Source organism: Gallus gallus, chromosome 6 (genome assembly GCF_016699485.2).
Source record: "Gallus gallus isolate bGalGal1 chromosome 6, bGalGal1.mat.broiler.GRCg7b, whole genome shotgun sequence".
Classification (NCBI taxonomy): domain Eukaryota; kingdom Metazoa; phylum Chordata; class Aves; order Galliformes; family Phasianidae; genus Gallus; species Gallus gallus.
Genome location: NC_052537.1, coordinates 17,635,045 through 17,657,110, shown reverse-complemented (window position 1 = coordinate 17,657,110; position 22,066 = coordinate 17,635,045). Strand labels below are relative to the sequence as shown.

The window sequence follows — 22,066 nt, the reverse complement described above, 5'->3', positions numbered from 1 at the left end:
AAAGAATATATATGTATACAAGTATACATGGAATTCCTTAATTGGACCTCCCTTTGCATAAGAAACTGTTAGACTTACAAGCACGTGAAGTCACATTTACAGTATCTTCTATACTGAACCCAGCTGCTAAAAATGTACTGGATGGCAGGAAATAGTGCTGACGAACAAACTCTGATATTTAACTTCAAAAAACTGTTGACTTAAGGAAAGGGGGAAAAAAGAAGAAAAGAGCAGTCTACTTTGATTTGGCTGCTAACTGAGATGGCATTATCCACCTGAACTAAGGTTTTCACTACAGAATGCTGCCCTTTCTAGAAGCTACCAAGGCTTTTTCAACAGTAGCTCTATTTCATGCTGCTTTCATGCTGTTTCACCAGCCTCAAAAAATTCATTTTTATTTTCTGGGCAATTATATCTTGAGAGCTCGGTATTAGTCCTGTAGTGAATAAGAAAAGATGAGAAAGAAGCTGGAGAGAGAGCAGAAACAAATTATCAGAAGACACCAGCACCAAGTCCCAAGACTGACTATGTTTTTTAGCCCATAGCAGCTGAAGATTGTTCCCGCAAACCAGAATGACTTACCGAGGCAGCAGTATACTTAACAAGATTCACTACTGGACTATGGGGCATAATCCCACAAAGTTAAATGAATGTAGTTCAACATGCTCTTTCAGTGAACTATGGACTTAAGAGAATGAAGAAATACATAGATGAAAATAAGTAATACAGAGATGAGCACAAGCTCAAGACAAGAAAGAGCTGAACAGCCAGCATAATGGTTAGTCTTACCTTCTTCATGTTAGTTCCCATGTAGCTTTTAGGCTCTTCTTTGAACTGAGGCAACCTGAAAGACAAAAAACAAGACAAAACACATCAGTTGTTTTGGGTTAAGAAAGAAGGGGAAAAACATCAAGTCTTTCTAGTCATGCTGCAGATAACAGAAAAGTAAAAATAGGTTTTCTCCACAAAAAAAAAGAGGCCTCTTGATTTCTTTTCCTGTCAAAAAATATCTGAGGGGAAAAGCAGGTCTAAGCGAGAGGTGCTTTACATGCTATTTTGGCTGTTTCTCTATGAAAAAGAAGGTGGCAATACTCAAAAAGTGAACAGGTAGCCAAATCATCCCTTTAGGTGATGCCTTTGTCTTGCTTCTATCTCCTGATATCCACAGGCCTTATCACAAAGGACAGAGTTTTTACATATTAAGTAATGGATAAGCATATCAATTTCATATAAGCATTTGGAGAAAAAGTGTTGTGTTCTCTCCTGTTTGATTAAACTTGATTCTGACTTGATTTTGCCCCACATCTATCCTGTGCATTGCACAGAGTGCAGAAAGGAAACTAAACTTGAGAACTTATTGGAACTGAGTGTGGCAATGGAAAAAAAAACTGTTATGAGAGCTGTGTATCAGAAACAGTTTGACCATAATCTCCTAGTCAGACCATTCCTATATCTGCACATTTCAATTTCAGAATACCCAGAGAAAGACTAATTACTTCACAAGACTGGATAAATAGTTTTTAAGTTAAATAACATTCTTGAGTTTAGAAGAAGTAATCTCAAAAATTACCTGAAAGTTGCTGAAAAAGGCAGAACATTTGTCCAAAAGACACATGATCTCAAAAGTTTAAAATTCTCTTTGATACACAAGGTCAGAACTCTGAACTTGAAACTCAGCCTGCAACTATCCAACAGTATATTATCCATTCTTTCTCCTGAAGAATATTCTCTCTCCTGAAGAGAACTGTATTTTAGAGCACTTTCTTCTTTTTCTTTTTTTTCTTCCACATTTCTATGTCCTCAAAGAACTGGTTCCCTATTCTAAAGCTCTTCATTACTTAGCTGTCCATCTCTTCTCAAAGGACACAACCTTCCCTACCTCAGTATCCCTGAAGTCTGAAAGGGTCAGCCCAAGAGAAAACTGCAAAATCTTTCATCCCCTTCCACCTCTAAATAATGACCATTTGGGATGATTTTTCTGAGGGTTCTTAAGTGGAAGTGTGGAATCTTTCTGTCCTTAGAGGGCCATCTCGGCAATGCTGAGGCAAACACAAGCAGGTTTACCTTGTGAAGAGCAGCTGCACCATGTCGACCAGAGTGTGCTCTGCAGATTTTCTCAATAACTCTGCGAAGACAAAAACAAATAACACAGGTGTCATTACTCAGTGTGATATTATCAAGAGGCTTCTTCAAGCAGACTCCCCTCCGAGCCTTGTTTACAGAGATTACGGCAAATTTATTAAAACCAGCTCCAAAACTGCATTACTGCAAATGGGAATATAATCACGAGGTGGCGCCACAAAGCTGAGAAAAAAAAAAGGAGTCCAAAGTTCCACAGCAAACTCCTAACAAATTTTCCATGAAGTTGTAGAAAGACACACTAATATAAAGCTCAGCAGCTTTCCAGGGCTGCGTGTTCCGCAATAGAAGTAGTTAACCAATACTGAAGAAACCAGATCATTTCTTAGGAGTAATCGCAGTGAAAATACAAAGAAACCTACCACTCAGTCTCATTTCAAAGCATATGCGGAAACAAGACTGCATGATCTCACACACGGATTCATTGGTGAGGTGGGCTCCCACAGGAGTGAGCAGCAAGGTTCTCAAAACCTGCAAAGAACAGAGCATGTATGTCAGATGGTACCAGTGACTCCTGTATGCATTTCCTAGAGAAGGTTGGCTTCTTCAAGGACTCACAGAATTACAAGCAGAAAACCTAAGGGTTTCAGCAGTCATTTCCAACTGACTGCTGTCCCCAAGACACAAACAGATTAGGAGACAAGAATGATCTCACAATCCAACTCTAAAATTAGAGACCTAACGTGCTGCATGTTACCTAAAGTTTAAATTCAGCAACTAGCTATCTACTCGTAAGCAAATAGACCAAAACTTTCATAGGTTTGCCTCTACGAATAATTTTTCTCAAAACTAAGTTTCTGAGCTCCGTATGTTTAATTTACCCCTCACTAACACAGCAGGCCATCCACAAGGTAGGATTATTAACGCCACCGCACTATCAAGCATGGTTGATTTAACATCATTTCATTTAATCATTTAATTATTTTCATTTGAAAAAGCTTTTACCACAGGTATATGAGCCATCTGTTTAAAAATAAAGTCTGTCACTAAGCTCAAATAGAGTCAAAACACCGCTGCCTCCTCCTCATCTCCGTGTAACAGGATATGGCCCACAACAGGCAGCAGCTATTATGGTAATTACCTTTTCTCTGCACTTACCTGTAGTATTTTCATCAAGACAACTTCATCATTCGCATGATCTGTACCCACAAATCGGGCATGAGTGACAGCATCTGCCATGTTCTCCATTCCCTCAGCTGTGCCTTCATGGCTGGGATCTGAGTAACAGAACAAACATGTAAGACAGGGAAAAGCCGCCTACAGCCTACCACCTCTGTGGGGAGACATCTACACAGAGATACTTTGCTCCCATCTGGTTCCTTAATTTGCATAACTCAGAGTGAGTTGCCCACTCAAGAGAAAAATTCACCCCCTAGTAAAAGAAAAACATTTTAATGGGAGCTTTCAGCAAGACTTTATCAAGAACCTACTTAGAATTGCAGAAACACGCAACCTAACATTTGCAAATGTTTTAACAATTGAAAAAACATGCAATCTAACAAAGAAGAGAATTACAATTTAGTTTGTTCCTGGCTCCATATTTTTCAGACGTTAGCTGTTACAATTCCTTCCCGTTGCCTACAATGCAACACAATCAGCTGTTCAGTACATTTAGTTCTTCCTTGGGAATGAAGAGAAAACAGATCTTAAACACAGGGAACCTCAAATTTACCCCCATGAGGAGAAAATGCCAAACAGGTTCCACTAGATTGAGAAGGAAAAATTGTCTCTTGTTCTACATCCCTCCCAAGGAACAAGAGTTGGGGAAGGAATGGACCAGTGGTTTTCCCCAGAGAAAACAACAGACAGACATGATCACAGTTTAGATATCAGAGTTGCAGCCTCCCGCTTCAATCATTCATCACAACTCCTTCTCTCTATTTCAGTCTTTTGTAGCTACAAACAATGGTGCAGTTGAGAGAATGTTTAGGACAAGATTGTTGCTAGTAACCGTATCTTGTGCCACATAACAGTGGCTTCAGAAAAGTTGCCTCCGGCTTTGATTTCATTCTCACTTAAACAATACGGCACTGGGCAAGAATCTTGTTACCTTCCTACTTAAACAGTTGTTAGAAAAGAAAGACGACAACCTAAACACTAGTTAATACCTCATTAATTGGCAATGGGGCCTCTTGAACTCCAGCAAGAATGAAGCAGACAGAGGAACCAAGCGAGACCTTTTACACTTTGCAGACTCCCTCTTTGACTCCAGTTGCATTCACAGTCACAGGCTAAACTCTTTGCATTACAGAAAACTGCTCTTATTGTGATCTAAAGAGAGCAGCCTTCACCATGCCCTATGGGTTCTGAAGGGCTGCAGGATAAGAAACCTCTTGTAGTCACACAGAACTGAAGTCCCACTTGTGTACCTAAGAATTTCATTAGTCTGCACAGGAAGAAAACTGCTACTTTCCTACCTCTTACACGCCCCTACTGAGAACAGAGCTTGCCTACTGCTGACAAACTTCTGCATACGCACACAAATATTGCATAGTTCAGAATAAGTTCATCTCCTGATTCACTAGCTAGTCAAGCCTCAATGACTCATAAGAGAGGCTGTTCTAAGACCACTGGTCATTTTTACCTGCCTCATCAATTAAATGAGGCAGAAACTAGTGGCATTTCAATGCCATCAGTAGCAACATCAATAGCATCATCACCATTAAACAACCTCAGCACTACAGTGGCAAGAAGTTGAGCGAGCATCAGAAGAAAACCAAAAAGATTTGCATTAAGAAAAGCTTCCATATGCAGAACATGCAGAATCACTTCACTGTAAACTCTTCCAGCAGGTCTGAGTTCCCTTAGGTGTAGGGATATATTTTGTAATAGTTACAGATATATAGCCTGTGTGAAAAGGAAATGCAGGCAAGTTGTATGTATGCTTCTTTAACCTTTAACAGACCTATGACTTTGCTGTTGTAGCCCCTATGTTCAATACCAGTAAATACACCTCTCCCCCAAAACACATCACGCCTGACTACTTCATTCCTGGTTCCCTGGAACAGCTCTACAAATTCAGGTCAATTTATAAAGCCTCTTGAGTTCAATTAAAAGCACAGATACTTCCACTTTGCAGAAACAAGACAGAGAAAAGCTCAACATGCTTCTTTGTTCCCTGGTGAGAAAACAGAACGGAAAGATGCATCAATGCCTGCTCAGAATCAATAACACAAGAAGTTTATGTGAAGACACCTGTTTGAAAACTGCAATGCAAAAGACCCCATATAGACTTAGATTATTTCATATGGGGTACACTCCCACAACAAATAGGGAAAACAAAAAGCAGAAAATCCAGGCTCTTAACCCTCAGGGAAATCCAGAAGTGTGCTCAGTAAAACCTTTAATGCAACTGAAATAAATCACCAAGGAGACAGAGAAGGCAGGGGGGAGAACAAGCTTCAAGCTCCCCAACCAGCAAGTTCTATTGCTGGAATCCAAGCAACAGCTACTCGCCCACAGATCTATAGTCCTCAGGTATGTCAGGGAAAATTAACTATAGAAATGGAGCCAGAAGGTGCTGTGGACACACTAATAACAACAACACGAGCACATACCTTTTCTGCAGAAAAAAACAACAAATAAAATTCCAAAATTCAGCCACTAGCCTCCCTATAGGTCATGTTTGAGCTCATCAAAAAGGCCACCAACTGTAGTGCACAACTGCTGAGTAAGGAAATAACTAATTCAAGGGATACAATCAATAAAGTATTGTCACAAAGTTTTCTTGTGATTTAAAAGTTACAACGCCACTTATTGAATGTAACACTTGAAACAGCAGTACTTACTACAGAGTACAGGATGATCTCAGTAATGCTAGCTATTCCTTTCAAAACGCATGCACAGTTACTACAAAGTCATTCTATCTAACTGAATTGCTGACTGCATGCTATAACACCAGTGAACCTGTCTCATCCAACAAATTCAGAACAGGTCTTTGCGTTTCAGACTTACAGACATGCAAAGCTTAAAAGGCTACTCAGTAATTATTCTTAATTTTAACTATTTTTAAAACATGCCCCTCAGCAATACTGGCCTGAAGAGCAGACAGATAACCATCTGGTGACATGTGACACAATAAGAAAAACAGTGAAACAGTACATGGATTAGCCATGAAATGTTTTGGAAACGGGAAAAGAAAGAAGCTTTAAACAAAGATAACCTATCAAAGGAGTTTGGCCCTTTCACTGCCAACTGCTTTTAGGCTCACTATGTGGAGCAAAAGCCATCCACTCATGAAACAGACACAACTAATGACACACTAGGAAAAAGTTCAGGTTTCATCAATCAGTTATGCAGCATCAAAAAGCACCATAAATATCAGCTATACTGAACTTTCTCTACTGTAGTTATGCTGGAGTTGTTTCTTCCTTGTTCTGTACTGTTCAAAACAGATTTGTACATTAAGGACAGTTCTAAGCCTTTTCCATCTTTGGGCTTTAGACAGTCTTTAGACTACTTTTAGTCTTATGTTACAAAGAGAAACGTAAGACGAAAAAGCTTTAATTTAACAACACAACCCTGGCCAGATGTTCAGGCAGCACCACTAATCCCAGCCTCATTGGTATCTGGAACAGCACAAAGGACAAGGCCGCTGTGAATGTCACCTAAAGCAGGAACCGAGGTCTTCATTTTCAGGCCCAGTTCCACAACAAAAGCCAGGCAGAAGGTCTTTCCTAACGTCTACTACAGACACATGCTCATGCACTGCTACAGAGATGCACTCTTCCCACAGTGATCTAATAAATATTCTAAATAACAAGTAGTCAGAGGCTACAAATTCTTAACGACTCTTTCCTGTTTCTGCCTCAAATCAAGTATTTGTAACCAGCTGCACGTGCAGACATTTGTCATTGGACATGTGATATCAACCCGATGTTCCGATACCATCCAGATCACATCTAATCTAATCTATTTACATTACTGCTTAGTCCTTCAGAGAGACGTGTTTCACAGGCTTATTTACTAAGATTTCTTTATTGTTCTACGCAGTGACATCAATATCTCATCATTTTGGTTATTTCTTGCCACTTAATTATACCCAACACTGCCCACTAACTTACGCCTTGATGCCAGTAAATGCAGTTAATAAATTCCTGCAAGCCCCACCTTTCCTTATGCTTATTACAGAGAACAAAATACTTAGAAGAGCAGAGAAAAAAACCTCAAACGTGTTCTTAAAACATAAGAGAGGAAAAGAACCAAGAGAACTGGACTTGAGTGGTAGGAGGAAGAGGTAAGAGATGTGAGACTACACATCAACAATCATCATAGATTGTAAATTCTGTAATTCACACAGGTACAACCAGAAGGTACTAACAGAATTTACAGATGAAAGTCAAGCATGGCTCGTAGCAGAATGACACGCTGAAGGCAGATAGAAAGCAAGTTAATGAGTTGCTACAAGCCAGCTGAGCCACAGCAACTGACTACACATGCATATTATTAGCCTTTCACAAACATCAAGAAAGATGTGCACACGTTCCAAAGTCCATGGAAAAATAAAGTGACTGTATTTTACTTCATACTGGGACAAAGAGTACACTTAAGAACCACTAATCATGGACTTAAGTCTGACTGAGGTAACGGCAAGACTCTCTTTGCCACAACACTTACAGCAAGTTAAGAGTACTGGTATGCCACTGGACGGGGTCCCAGATTGAGCAAAAACATCCTCACTCTAGAGCAGAAATGTTAGTCCACAAAATTAAAACTCTTCTGTGTTTATGTGCACTGTAACACTACAGTCCCTGGTGATGTTTTCTCCAGCCCAACCCCTTTACTCAGACTGTATTTAAAAGTCTGAATTGCACTTAGTGAATACTAAAGCTCAGCAGTATGCCATAAGCAGGTCTGCGTCAGGGCAGACCAGAAGCTGTGGCTCTGTTTCCAGCCTTTATTACAGTAGTGCCATGAAAGATCAGCAGGAATAATACTGGAAAACTGCAGCTGTATGTTTCCCCAGTATTAACGACATTTTTCCTCTTCCTCCCATTTCCTCATTAAGACTGCAAACACACATTCTGGCCAAAGACACATGGCAAGGAGATGCATTTGGCTGGCATTTTGGTAAACCCCAGGAAGCCATGTTACATACCTATCAGTGCATATGAGAGGAACTTATTCACAGAGGTGAGGGCCAACCCAGTTATAGGACCTGTAGTGTCTTCAGAACGGATCACTTCGAGGAAAGGTCGAAGAAAGACGTTGGGTTCAATTTCAGATAGCTCTGTTAAAATAAAATTAATAATTAAAGATTATTATAATAATAAAATAAAAATTAAAGACATTAAGCTTAACTCCTTAGGTTTCATTTTGATTTCTTTTTACAAATCTACAGCAAGCCTAATCTGAGGAAAGAAGCTTGCAAAAAGCTTTGTTTCAGAAGACTGGAAGGTCAGGGTTGCTTTTAAATATTATATATCTCTAAAAGCAATGGTTTGGGAAGCTTACTATTTCTTTCACAAACTGAATGATCTTCTGAACAGCTTTTTGGAGCCTTCTAAAACAAATCTAACTATAAGAACAGACTGCAAACACCTAAATTTACATTTTAATTAATTGGCAGATATGGTTGCATTTTCCTAGTAGCTCCAATCATGTGAATTACGTAGAACCTCTCCCACCTTCTGCCACTTCTGTAACATCCTACTACACGTACAAGCCCATACTAATCACAAGCAAAATGTAAGACCAGGATGGATCTCTTGCAACAATCTTCCCAAATAAAATTGCATTTCTGTAACACAGTATGTTTTCTTGGTGAAGACAAAAAAACAAAAACAAACAACAACTAGAGTAAGTGGAAAAAATGTCAGCACAAGGGATGAAGATAAGAGGAGTCCTGAGGAGGACCGAGGAAAAAAAAAGCATTAAGGAAGTGAAGTGAACCGCAATACAGCCAGTAGAGTGACAAAGAAGAGAGTATTAAAAGTGACACAGGTAATCTTGAGGCCAGAATTTCTGCAATACAGATCTAGTTAAGCACAAACACTTGGCTCAACTTGCTGAAACCTCCATTTTATTCCTAATAAAAAAGTTACCAAGTCTAACAGTTCACATTATCAGAACCATTGGCTTTTATATTTTCAATGACACAGTATTTCAATTAGGTGTCGTAAGAGCTTCTCTGGTACTCGGAAGAAAAGGCCTGCAACCACTGAATTGTCACAGGAGAAAGACTCTGCAATTCCTGAATCTTTTGAGAAGTTACTGGTTTTGTATCTGCCAACACAGCCCAATAATTTTATCTGAGGAAAAAAATATAAAATATCTAAGAATCAGGAAGATTTAAGTTGTCTTTTATCACATTTCCTATTCTTAAGTATCCCGGTAAAAAGCAAACAGAAAGCACCTTAACAAAGACCTTTGAAAAAAATATTGTGTGAAAGCAAAGGAGAAAGAACAAAAGTTTTGTTAATGTTTTTGTTGTTGCTGTTTTTTATTATTATTTTTTTGCTTTAAAGTGTGTTCTCCACAGACTTGAAAATGCAACAGTTCTGCAGTTAACTGAAACAAAACCGCAATTCAAACAAGGAACCTCAGCCCCTTACCTTCTAGCTAATAGTTCAACTCAGGCCAACACTGTTAAGTTGTGAGAGGTTAAAAGGAATGTGATGATTCAATCTTTCGGGCTTAAGAACAACTCTCCCAACTCATCAGATAATATTCTGGTGTGGCATTACAATTGTGTCACCTCCCGATAGCCCATAGAAATGCAGAGGATCATAAGACATGCTTTCATCAATATTTATTTAAGTGCGCTTTGCAGAGCACTTGTCTATGGTTACAAGCATTTGGACAACATCAAATATAACAAGACTAGTAGGGACCAGCATTCGGACTCAGCCTTCCTTCCCCAAAGCAGATCTTTTCTATAGGGACATTATTTCTTTCAATTGGAGTCCTGCGAAGGACAAAGTGGATGTAAATCTTGTGAACTGGCTGAAGACCAGATCCCCTGTAGTTAAACTGAAAGTCTCCTCTTCCATAAAGATCACAGAATGGTTTGTCATAATTAGGGCATAACTTCAGCACATGCTGTTGATTACACAGCAGCTCTGGCCAGCTTCCCTGATACTCAGAGACATCAGCTTTTATGGTAACACAGCATTTTACATTAAGCTCTCTGAAACAGATTGCGTACGCTGGAAAACTGTTTCAGACTAGATAGTTGCTGCTGTGTCATCAAAAGAAAAAAATCAAAAATATAATATGCATGAAGAGAGTATTTGTAGTGCAAGATTTACCCACCAAAGAACTACTTTCTGAGAGTTCTAAATATCAGAGAAATGCCGATCACATTGTTAATTCCATTTTGCAAAAGTTTTATCTAGAGCACGGAACAGCAGGAACTGAGTAATGCTCCTCGTAATACCTTGGTAATGAAGGAACATGTTCATTAAAATACATTCTTCTATTCATAAGTTAAGACTACATGAAAGAGAAGATTACAGGCATCTAGAGGGAACCTGCTAGGTCACATGAAGTCTGCAGCTTTCTTACCCATCTAACTTGGAAAGCAATGCAGTGCTCTCTTGAATAAATAAATATGCAAACAAATAAATATAGAGATTTTCAGGAAGGGCAGTAAAATAATTGTAATTTTAACAGTTCCTTTCCTAAAGCAAAGTGTATGAAGTAAATACGGAATGTTTGGAAGTACATACTTGAACTTTCATAAAAGTTTTCCAATAAAGCAGCTCTGATTTCTCATCTCATTGGTTCTTACAATGCCAGGACCTGGCAGAGCAAGTGAAAAAACCACAGTCATTGAGAACTTTGAGAAGTGCTGATAGAGATGTTTCTCCAAAAATACTTTTCAGCAAGAGGTATTTCTCAGTGTTTGAATTAGAAAACACGGGATGCTACTCTGCTTAGATAACTACATTCAACTGCAAAAAAAAAACCCTCCAAGCCTGACCTCAGCCTAAGATACTACCAGAGGTAAAAATGAACATGCATACACAGGAGATCCAAGCTTCATCAGAGATTCCTGCAGGCAGCCTTCCTTGTCAATCCACTCCGAGCTAGAGAAAACAATATTAAAACAAGATCTAGTCTTATATGAAGAGCTCAGGCTGTTTTAGGGACCAGAAGGAAAGCCCATCTCATTCTTTTAATATATGATCCATGGGCCCCTTCATTGAAATTTCAGGGAAGCCAGCAGAGACCAGCACCAAGACTGCACCCCAAAACACTCACTAACCCAAAGTACAGCATGGAGATCAAAAAGCGAGGGAGGAATATCTTAAGCAGCATATCAGAAAGCCAACTCCGGACTGGCAATTTTAATATGAGGACAGAATTCCTCTGGGACCACAGAGCTTTCCCTCCCTCAACCTATGGATTATTTGCGCTTAGGCACACATGTCTATAAAGATATTTAAACAACTAATTCATGTTTAAGCACCTAGCTCCCATCCCAGCAATCCCACCCAGCCATTCGGGCACTTCAGCAAACAAGCATCGGCAGACCTCTGGCGCTGCTCGCTCCTGAAGCACAGGAGCAGGTCCCTCTCGGAAAAGGTTTCTTATTGTTAGCACACTGTTGGCACATTCCTGCTCTAAAATGCTCACACAAGCTGCTTTCTCTGGCAGTCAAACTCTTCACTCATGAATGACTCTTATCAGGATCGGCTATGCGTTCCGAATCAGAGTAAGTGAACGAGAAAAAATTGTTTATGACAAGTTATTTCAACATCATTTGTCCCCAGGACAGGCAACTGCAACTCAAACCGCATGACCTAGACTCCTCTTAGGCAGCAGCTGTTGGCCTTTGACGCCCAGCCTTCAGAAAGGCTGTTTGAATTTTATCCCACGCACCGCTCCAAAGCAGACGCGCTGAGACAAGAACGATGCTTAAGCACTTATGCACTGTGCTGCACAATGAGCAGGCATTCTCCTTCCTTCTCAAGATGGGAAAAAGACAAAAATAACACTAGCAGAGGAGAAGTCCAGTGATTCAGGACTTCTGCCTAGAAGCGTACTGAATTTATGCCACGGAAAACTGAGGTACCAGCAAGCGTGCCATGGCTCACCATCTAAAACACTTTCTGCAGACCTTCCTGGTCTGACACTGTATGAAGCTTATTCTTGGTTCACTCGCTAACCACCAAAACTTTCTGTCTTCTTACCCAAGGGTAAGAAATTACTGCATTCTCTCTAAGCAGACTAAAGAGGGAAGTACAGTTTCAAGTAGAAAGGACAACTCTGCACTTGCCTTTTAAAACCATGGGAAAGCCATCAGTAGCCACACTTCACAGATTTTCAAAAGCATTTCTAAAGTCTAACTGCTGGACTAACTAGCAGCTTACTCTCCCTTAGATACAAATGTAGGATCACAGAGCAAGGAGCAACTCCCTCTGACTGAGCCCAACGATTACCCATTAGTTAATTTAGAAATTACCAAATCTATCAAAGTACTGTAACTCGTTCCTCCCTAAACATCATCATGGCTTGAATTTGCTCCACACAGTAAGTTAGGCAGCAGGCACAGAACAACATGTGCATATTGGTTCTGGGTCCCTTGGCAAAACTACAATTTCATCAGTTATGCCGCAAATGAATGGGGGAGGCATACGTTTCACCACTCTGAAAACAGATTCTGCAGGCTGACTGGTTGCACATGCCACTCTGCACCTGCAGTGAAAGGCATGCTCCGACTTCTTCCAGCTACAAAGTTTTGTCCAACAGCTTACTCCAGTTACCCTTCATAAACTGGCCCTTAGTTTACATGCAGTAAAAAAAACGAATCCACATTAATTTGTTCCCGGCCATTTGCTCCCCTCCTCACAGTCTTGGTACGGACAGGGTTTCAAGTGGAAAGACATTTCCACCTCCCAACCAGAGCTTTTGTCGTTGGTTTGGTCTAGACCAGCCACTGTAACACAACATTTAAATTAGAATGAAGCACATATTTTTCTATAGAATTTCTCATGGCAAACAGAATGGATTGCTACTTACACAGCCAGACCTAGCAGCTAACATGATTAAAGAAATATATAGCCCTACTTCTGAAAATAGCAATGGCAAAGTCCATCAAGTTTTACACACCAGAAGAGGTCACCTGACATCCTACAGAAACCCCAAAACATCACTGCACTGCCTCAATCTAAGCTCTTAATACACAGAGAGAACTGGGTTCTACATCTGCCCAGGCGGACAGCTTGGGAGAAGTTGAGGAGCTAGGAGCCTACGTGCTCTCTTCCCAGTTACTTAAGTACGCCAAGCTGTTCTGAAAGACCGTGGGCAATGCACCTTGCAACACACAAGCCCACCATGGGGACGTGTGGAAGCAAGCTCGTTTCTCTGAAATCAATACTTTGCTGCAGCATTACCATGAGTTCTACTTCTAATAGAATAACAGATCCAAAATTAAAAGATATTCAAGCCAATGAAAAAGAATTAGCTGTTCTTTTCAGTATGCCTGTAAAATATACTCTTCAAACCTAATTCTCTGTGAATTAGTGGTCACCCAGGACCACCACATCAAGAGGAAACAGTGCCATTCACAGCCACACGTGAATGCAAAGCTAGAATTACAAATGCAGTTTGACAGGGGGAACCCTGAGCTGCCAAGTCTGTTCTGTTTGCCTAATTTCATTACAATGGCACAAATGCTTTCATTTGTCACACTCCAGCTTCATGTGTTTATCTCCCTTTCATTAAACATGACTTTAACAAATGACTACTCCACAGTGCCAAGATCTCAAGAGCCCCTCAGAATTGAGATTTTGTTTTTGAGAAGGGTGACAATGCATACTGCGCGTTTGGCAGTCTTGATATCCTCCAGACAGGGTGACATAAACTCAACTGAAACTGTCTCCTATAGGAATTACTTACCTCTACCAGCAAAGCAGGAGCACTGACAGTCCCAGCAGTGTTAACCATCAGTTACCAGGGTTTTCAACTAAAGCCATACTTCAAATTCAGCTGTTCTGACTGCCCATTACAGGTCCCTGGACAATTTTTCATAGCAGGTACTCGCTCTGGTATCCTCAGCCAAAATTACACTGCAAACTCCAACTGTGCCACCACTGTTATTTCAAGTGCTTTTCACCCATCCATAGTATTCTGTTCCAGAGGGAGATACACTTCTGTGATATTATGAAAAGCAGAAGCTCACTTCATTCACAATGAAAACAAATGTCATCAATAGGAAGTATCACAAAGCGCAAACGTTTGTGGTTTCTACCCAGATAAAGTACAGAAACAAAAAAGATTTGGGATGATTTCTGACTCTACCACAACTACTCAGTTTTCTCTGAATTTTTAACACCAGTCATACACCACCGTAACACCTGCATGCAGAATTGAAGTTGTTGAAGCAGAGGTTTATTTCAAAAGTTGAAGCTGGAAGAATTTGTTTAATTCTGCTCTCATTTCTTAGCACTTGGGAGACAGCTGAGATTGGCCTGTTGATTTTTTTTTTTCCTGAACTGCAGTTGACACACATTCAATGTATGAATTGCGCAGTAATTCGGCACAGAGGTTGAAGGCCACTAGTAGGAGGCCTTGCTATGAATCCCAGAATGTTTCCTCTCACCCTGTGACCTGAATACCTCTAGAAGAACCGTAACCGTTCTGATGAAAGGTAACAAATCAATTATCCTACCCTACACAGTAAAAACCTATTGTTTCCATATTGGTCTCCCACGAGGGTTCTTAGAGCCACTGTCAACAGTAACACCCACCTACCTCTTAGTGTAATTTCAATGCTAATCCACGCTTGATTTCTAGAAACTTTTCTTCTTACCTCATACTGGAAGATAAGCACTACGCCAACACCTGATTACATGAGCACACTGCGGAGAAAGATTAGATCAAGATCCACGGTTTGGAAAGCCACATACGCAAATTCAAAATTACTTGAACTTTGATCTCAGTTGTAGACAGAAGAATAGCTCTCAGGGAAAGGAGATGGAGGAATACAGCTGAGCTGAGCCTCTGATAAGTTCTAACAAAAACTGACTCGAGTTCCTATGCCATTCTGATGGGCCTTCTCCCATGGGTGCAAGTTACTCAATCCAGAGATCTGTACAACTTCCAGATGAGAAAAATCATCCTTCACATATGCCTATAAGCAAAAGGTCCTTCAGTAAGCGATATCTCAGTTAATTTCACAGGTAACTGTGAAAATTAATAGAAAAAATATCCCACAGCAGTAGAATGAAAAGGCCAAGAAAAAAACCTAAACTATGGTTTTTAAGAAGACTTACACTCATTCCAACAGTTTTCAGTATTACATTTTTGGTAGAAGACAGTACTGAAGCACCAGTAACTTGCCAGATGTCTGTAAAGGAACACCACAGTGCTCATAGCAGTTTTTGGAATCTGGAAAATATGCTAATCCCTACACAAAGATCCTCATTTCTTCTAATAGGCTCAGCATAGCGATAGCTGCCGGTAAATAGCAAAGCTCTTCAGCTGGTAACTGAAGAAAGTGTCAGCTGCACAGCAACTTCTATCCCTGAGCCATGTGGAAGAACAGAACCACAGCTGGAGATGACCAACACACGCACACTCCTCCAGCTTCACTCACGGACCTGTGTATTTCATTGTCCTGGCAGGAGGTTTGAAAAGCTATTTTTATAAGCAGATTATACTGCAGTTAAAAGAAACATGACGATACATGTGTGGATGCCATGCAAGCATTATGTCGCAATTCAGTAGGATCAGCAAAGATGCAATAAATCAGCATCATCCATTTATTTAAAATTCACTGAAGTTGTTGCCATTATCTGGTGTCCTTACACTTTGCTGACATGGAAGCAACCATGTTGCTGGACTTGCACCTAGCTCAATTATTTTAATCAAATACAACATGAAGCACCAAATCGAAGGTTTAAGACTCCATCACTGCTTATCTTTTTTAAGCACAAAAATAAAGAAATCATTATTCTATTGCTAAATAAAGGTCAAGGATTCATTCTGACAGAGGTCAATGCACTGCATAAGAAACACCGTCTTCCAGCATAGCAAACAACCATCTTTACCACTGCTTCTAGAATCCAAGTTACTGAGCCTAGTCTACAGTAGTTTTCGGTTAGCTGTTTACACAGATCTCAGACAAAGAACTTCCTCCTCCCTACTGCAAAGAACACAGTCAGTCTTCACCACACTAAGTAAGCAGGACCCATTACTGAACTGCAGGGAAAAAGTACTTAATTTATGAAATCTCTAAGAAAAACCTTTATAGCCTAATGAAAGCACATCCCTGAAATGCTGGTAAGCTTCACCTTTCATCTCTGTTTAGAGCCAGACGAAATTATTCCAAAAGATTTCTTACAGAAAAATCAACACATAGGACACAAGCCAGCTCTCGCGATAAACCTGCACAACCTCTGAGCTTCAAAACCCAGGGGCAGTCCTCAAATGTAGACATTCGACTCTAAATGAAATTACTAAATCAAACTAAAGCAAAGCAAAAAGCAGTCATCCCGTGACAAATTCATCCGCCCTTGACCAAACACTGATAGTTATTGATCTTGCTGCTGTTGTGAATTAGAGGCATGTTTCCCAAGGTTCTCTCCTAATACAAGAAAGAGAAAATGGCCACACTAACAAGGCCGACTAGGCTAAATGAAACCTACGGGGAATTGCATTGCACAGCCAAGTCCTGAGGATGGACTGATCCGTCCATCTTACTGACAGCACAAGTTTGATGTGTGTCATGTTTAAGCACTCTTTTTCCTCTCTAAAAGAAATTGGCACATGTCGAAGGAAGAGCAATTAGGTTGTGATACTCTACAGAACTCCATTCAGTCACTGTACTTGCTTTGCCATGGTATTTTATACACGTCTTGCACAGTACCAGGTCCAAACTAAGTAGGCAATTTAAAAGCCCAAGAGAAATTAAAACTTTCTTCCCTGGTATTTTAAAGCTCAGAAATTCTCCACAGCCTTGTGTGTCTATCATGCTATGAACAACTTTCTCATTGCAAATTCACCACGTTGAGTAAGGGAAAGCTTCTCTACTTCTAAGGGGCTGGAAAAAAGGAATCACATTTTTATCATCAATTAGCTGTCTGAACATTACCTCGCCCCGTTTACTCCTTTCTCAAGGGAAGCTGATGAGTGCCAAAGGGAAAAATTAAAAGGAAATCAAAGAACAACAAATCCCAAACAAGCCAATACATTTCTCATGTTGCCAGAGAACCTAAAAATCATCAGTGAGACAGACAAAATCCAAACAGTGAAATGAAAAAAGTCTGAGGGCCCAAGAGTGAAGAAAATCTTTTAATGACAAAAATCTCTCCAAGGTTTAATGTACCCTTCTGTTATGTTTTACACAAGTACTTCCATCCAACCTGAACCAATCTAGGAGATATTATGCTTCATCTTGCTATTACCAGAAAGAAAAATTTCTAAGTACTAACAGCAAAACACAATTGCCCAGAATTCAAGTATCAACACCCTAAGTTGCCACTGATGTAAAGTGGGAGTCTAATGGGAACAGGGTTCAAGACTTTGGAATGTTAGCTTCAAACCGGCAGTGACAGAAACCAGAAGCAAAAGGAAGAGAGGACTGGCCTGTTGGCAAGCAATACCATTACTGCCTTAAGACATCGGAACAGCAAATACATTAAGTGACTTTTCTTTTTTCCTACAACAGTGCTGAAGCAAGCAGTGAACACATACAAACAAAAGTAAAAATCCAGATTGCTGCCTCTGAAGCACAACTTAATTCCTAGAATGATGAAAACAAGTGAATATCGTGTTCTTGAGGATGGACAGGGGAAAGAATTTATCCACACTACTCTGTGCTAGACTGAGCAACTCTGGCATACACTAGCACTACATCTTTAAAGAAAACACTGGTTCTACTCTACAAAATTGCCAAATAAGTCTCTTTCAGACTATCGCTAATATTTTTGTATACTATATGCCAATGCCAGAAGAAAGCTTTGGAGTGCTTCAGAAGCCCAACTGAGTGATCCTGTCCTAGCCTCAATGAAGACCTTCACTGACTGCATGTTGTCCAGCACATGACCTAAAAGTGATAGCACAGCACAAAACTTTTATTCATACAGGTAAATATGACTGCTTGTTGAAGCCAACATCCAGTTTACACATCTATACAGGCTTCTTCAAAGCCTCAGTCCCTCCCTTAGGGCACAAGGCTGCCTGGCTCTCCTAAATGAAACGCCCGGTGGGTCAGTGGACACTACTCTGCTTTAACTTCTCACCCCTAGAATTTCTACTGCCACGACCTTTGGGATGGAATCATTATAGTTCCCAAGACCTGGTACAAAGGCAGAGACAGAATAATTTCCTTTAAATTTCAGAAAACATGATCAAATTTGCTCTAACAGGATATAAGCACATACATGTCACAAACGCACTGAGCATCAGGTTGGTGGCAAGCTTCCTGATCACAGGTAGATATAGCAGTTTTACTCTCAGCCTCTGCTACTCATATCAGTTTCTCATTTTTGAGCAACTCACTTTTGCTAGAGCTCCTCATAGGGAAGGGAAAATATTTGGCCTTTGTAAGTGCTGTGCCATCAGGTTACTTGGGAATAATCTCAACAAAGCAACTCACACTAGCAGTGATGCAACGAAGGCCTCCTGTCCTATAACCCCATCTTTTTCCCAGCCTAAAAGTTAACTAAGACCCTTGATGAAATAAGTTATTTTCCAAGTTCAAATATTGGCTAGGAAAATACACCAAGCACCATACAACATCAGTGAAGATAGAAATAAATGTTGTGATCTATCACACAGGACTAGAAACAATGTAGCAGTGCTGGGACACTCGTTTTTAATGAGGCAGTGTTTAAGAACTCTACCATAAAGCTTCAGATTTTAGGGGAGCTGATGAATGAGGAGGAAATGAACTTATTTTTTTTCCAAAACAGCAATTAAACAGCTAGTGAATTCTCATGGTCTCGTAAGAATGAAACCACTTGACACAGAGCAGTATCTTGTTCAGCTTTGAGGCCAGCACTTAAACAGAAAGTGACTCTAGGTAACAGAAGGACTTCGAGAGCTCTTCCAAAAACTTGGGATGAAATCCCAAGGCTCTGGGAGAGCAAGGCAAGCACCTGTTTTCCTGAACAGTCAATTTTTTTACGCTGCATACTTTAAACAGAAGCTGCATTATTCTGGAGAAGCTGCATTCCAGCCAAAAGTGCACAGTTAATGTTTTTTGCAGCCCTCAGCCTCCAGTGATGGATGACCATTTTATAATGAAATACTTTATGCTCAATCAACTTACAAATAACGGATGTTTTATCACACTGAATTAAAAAGAATGTTTTTAACCAAAAAAAAAAAAAAAAAAGCAACAGACAAGAGGATCGGTGATGAGCAGAAGCAAAAGTTATTCCTATTAAGGGTGGGTAAGGGAGAAAAATCCAAGTGATACTTCACTTTAACTCTTTCACTGCTCTCCAGTACCATGTAGAAACGACGCATAAGGCTATATTTACTCTACTCTGAAAACACCTACATGTAAGTCCTAGATTAGACTACTGAGACATTAGTATTTAAAGGCCTCTACAAAGTTTGAGTCTGCAATGTCTCAACCAGGTTTCCACAAAGTTAATGCTATTAACTAAGCACTGTCTAAAGATAAATCTTTTAAAATACTTTCTTCTCTCATGCCTTACCTCCATTCAGCATTACTAAAATCATTCCTCAGACAACCCTTAATCAGCTGTGGGGTTTTCTCCTCCCAGCAGTGCTTCCATCTCTCAATGCTGAGTGATAAACCAGAGAAGTGCCCTGTACTAAAGACTACTGCCATTTCTAGGTCAAGGTTTGGCAGTAAACCTCCAAATTCAACTGATAGCTTTGTTCAAGATTCAGCGCTTGCTGTTAGACAAGAACTGTTGTTGATACATGCTGTAAGTCAAGAAATCCCATAGCTTAACAAGAATACGCTGGAGTGAACATTAGCCCTTGAAAAACCCCACAGTGGAAGTCTTCATGCTTTCAAATAAGAAAAAGCACAAGAAAAAGTTTCCAAACACATCAGAATGTCTATTCAGCCTCCTATTACCTTACACTTTTAGGAAAATAGCTCTTTCTAGTAGTAATAAAGCAATGAAAGAATACAGCTAAGAATGAGATGTGGTGGACACAAGTTGCAACAAGGAAAATGGTAATTAGAAAACATGAAAGACATTTCCTAAAAACATGTTGTGGTTGAACACCACAGCAGTTTGCCCAGAGGGGCTATGGGAGCTCCATCCCTAGGGGTGTCCAGAATTCAGCTGGTTGCAACCTTGAACACAATCTGACTTCCAGACTGGTCCTGCCTTGAGCAGAGGACTGGAGCAGATGACCTCCAGAGGTCTCCTCCTCCTACCTATATTATTACAATTCCAACTTCTTCTCACTGTGAAAGAAAGCAAATACAAACGAACAAAGCTTTCTGATACTTTGCATTACAAATGTAGCCAACTGTAACATTCACCAAGCTAAATGGTTCCCTTCCGAGATCTTCCACTGGTTACTACAGGCATTAATAAAATACAAAACAGGAGCTTGTTCTAGAACTATCCAGGTTCAGGATCACAACTTCCGACTAGAAGACTTCCCTTAGTCACAATGCAATCATTTCAGCATCCACTAAGTTCAGAGTTAATTTATGGAGACATTCCACTACTGTTTGAAGCACTGAAAATATCAATCAGTTCATGATTGCAGACACGAAGCCCAGCTCTCCTCCCCTCCCCATTCCTCAGCTGAAGGCAGGCACTCAGTGAATCAGACTAAAAGGAGAATAGAGTTTCCACCACCTGCTTCAGCTTTTAAGAATCCAACTGAAACTGCTGCAGTCCAGCGTCAGGCAGTCTGAAGGTGGCATTCTCCTGCTCTGTGAACGACTAAAATGCAGTACAAGAAGACTCCAAATAGAGAAATGAGTGAAAAGAGCAGCAATGGACAAAGGATGCCTAATTTAATATGGCCAAAGAGAAAAAGAAGCTGAAGACACTGTGCTGCAAAGTACCACATCTTCCTTACAACTGAGCATCTCATTCACCCTCTGCCTAAAGCTGAAGGCTATGGGCAATGTTGAGTATGCATTGTTTTCACTTTTGTGACATCCTTTCAAAGAATGGTTTAAAATATGACCCCACATCATTGCATGCTTTGGTATCACCTTATTACTGGAGTAATAGTAATAGTTATAGACTAGGGTTGTTTCCCTTAGTAATGTAAGGATTTTAACTTGGCAGTTAACAGTTTAAATTCAGTCAATATTTTCCACTAGCAGAAAGGGTTGTGGTGATATATAACAAGTTTGCAACTGTTTTAAAGAAACTAGAAAAACCCCTCCGCACATCCCATCCACCCCTAACCTTACTTAATCATATAAATACAACCATCAATTGAGACCTAATTCTTCTTCCAGCTCTTAAGGCTTCCTTGGGCACAGAAACAGCTCACTGAAATTTCACAAAATGTTGGAGAGTCAGAAAGCAGAGTGGAGAAAGGGTTAAACCACAGCTGGGAGAAAGTTTCCCTGGAAAATTGGAACACATGCTGTGGCTGTGACTAAATTTCACACTGGTTCTGTTGAGTACAAACATCCACAACTGTGTGCATTTCAGAGAGTCAGAGAAAAAGAAATGCTCCTTATATATTAGCTTCACCTGCTAGGTTCCTTCAAACTGATAATGACATGCTCTGGGGAACAGCAGAATCCTTCAGATGCACTTCACATTTCAAGCAGAGATGAGGCCAAAGGGGGAAAAAGTTATTAAATTGAAGGAAGCAGTTCTTTCCTTCCTTGCTCCCACATTTTTTTCTAACATACTGAGAAGTCAAGCTATGGTCTCTGCGAGAGTAGATTTCACCACTTAAGACTACATATGTCAACACAGAGTCACCTGAGCTGAGATTTACAATGCATCAATTCTAGGCAAGAACACAAAGGGGAATTGCACAAAGTCAATGTGTCTGTAGGAAGAAC

At 40.2% G+C, this 22,066-nt stretch overlaps 1 protein-coding gene across 6 annotated transcripts in view; it reads right to left on the bottom strand.

Moving 5' to 3' along the window:
- The window catches only part of GBF1 (golgi brefeldin A resistant guanine nucleotide exchange factor 1), a 98,396-nt gene that overhangs the window by 34,974 nt on the left and 41,356 nt on the right, over positions 1 to 22,066 (bottom strand). For all 6 annotated transcript variants that reach the window (XM_015288460.4, XM_046943074.1, XM_046943073.1 and 3 more), the window contains exons 4-8: positions 8,237 to 8,368; positions 3,238 to 3,356; positions 2,502 to 2,610; positions 2,065 to 2,125; positions 790 to 844 (exon numbers count right to left, since the gene is read on the bottom strand). In XM_015288460.4, the coding sequence (XP_015143946.2) occupies positions 790 to 844; positions 2,065 to 2,125; positions 2,502 to 2,610; positions 3,238 to 3,356; positions 8,237 to 8,368 (476 nt within the window). The remainder of the gene's footprint in view (positions 1 to 789; positions 845 to 2,064; positions 2,126 to 2,501; positions 2,611 to 3,237; positions 3,357 to 8,236; positions 8,369 to 22,066) is intronic.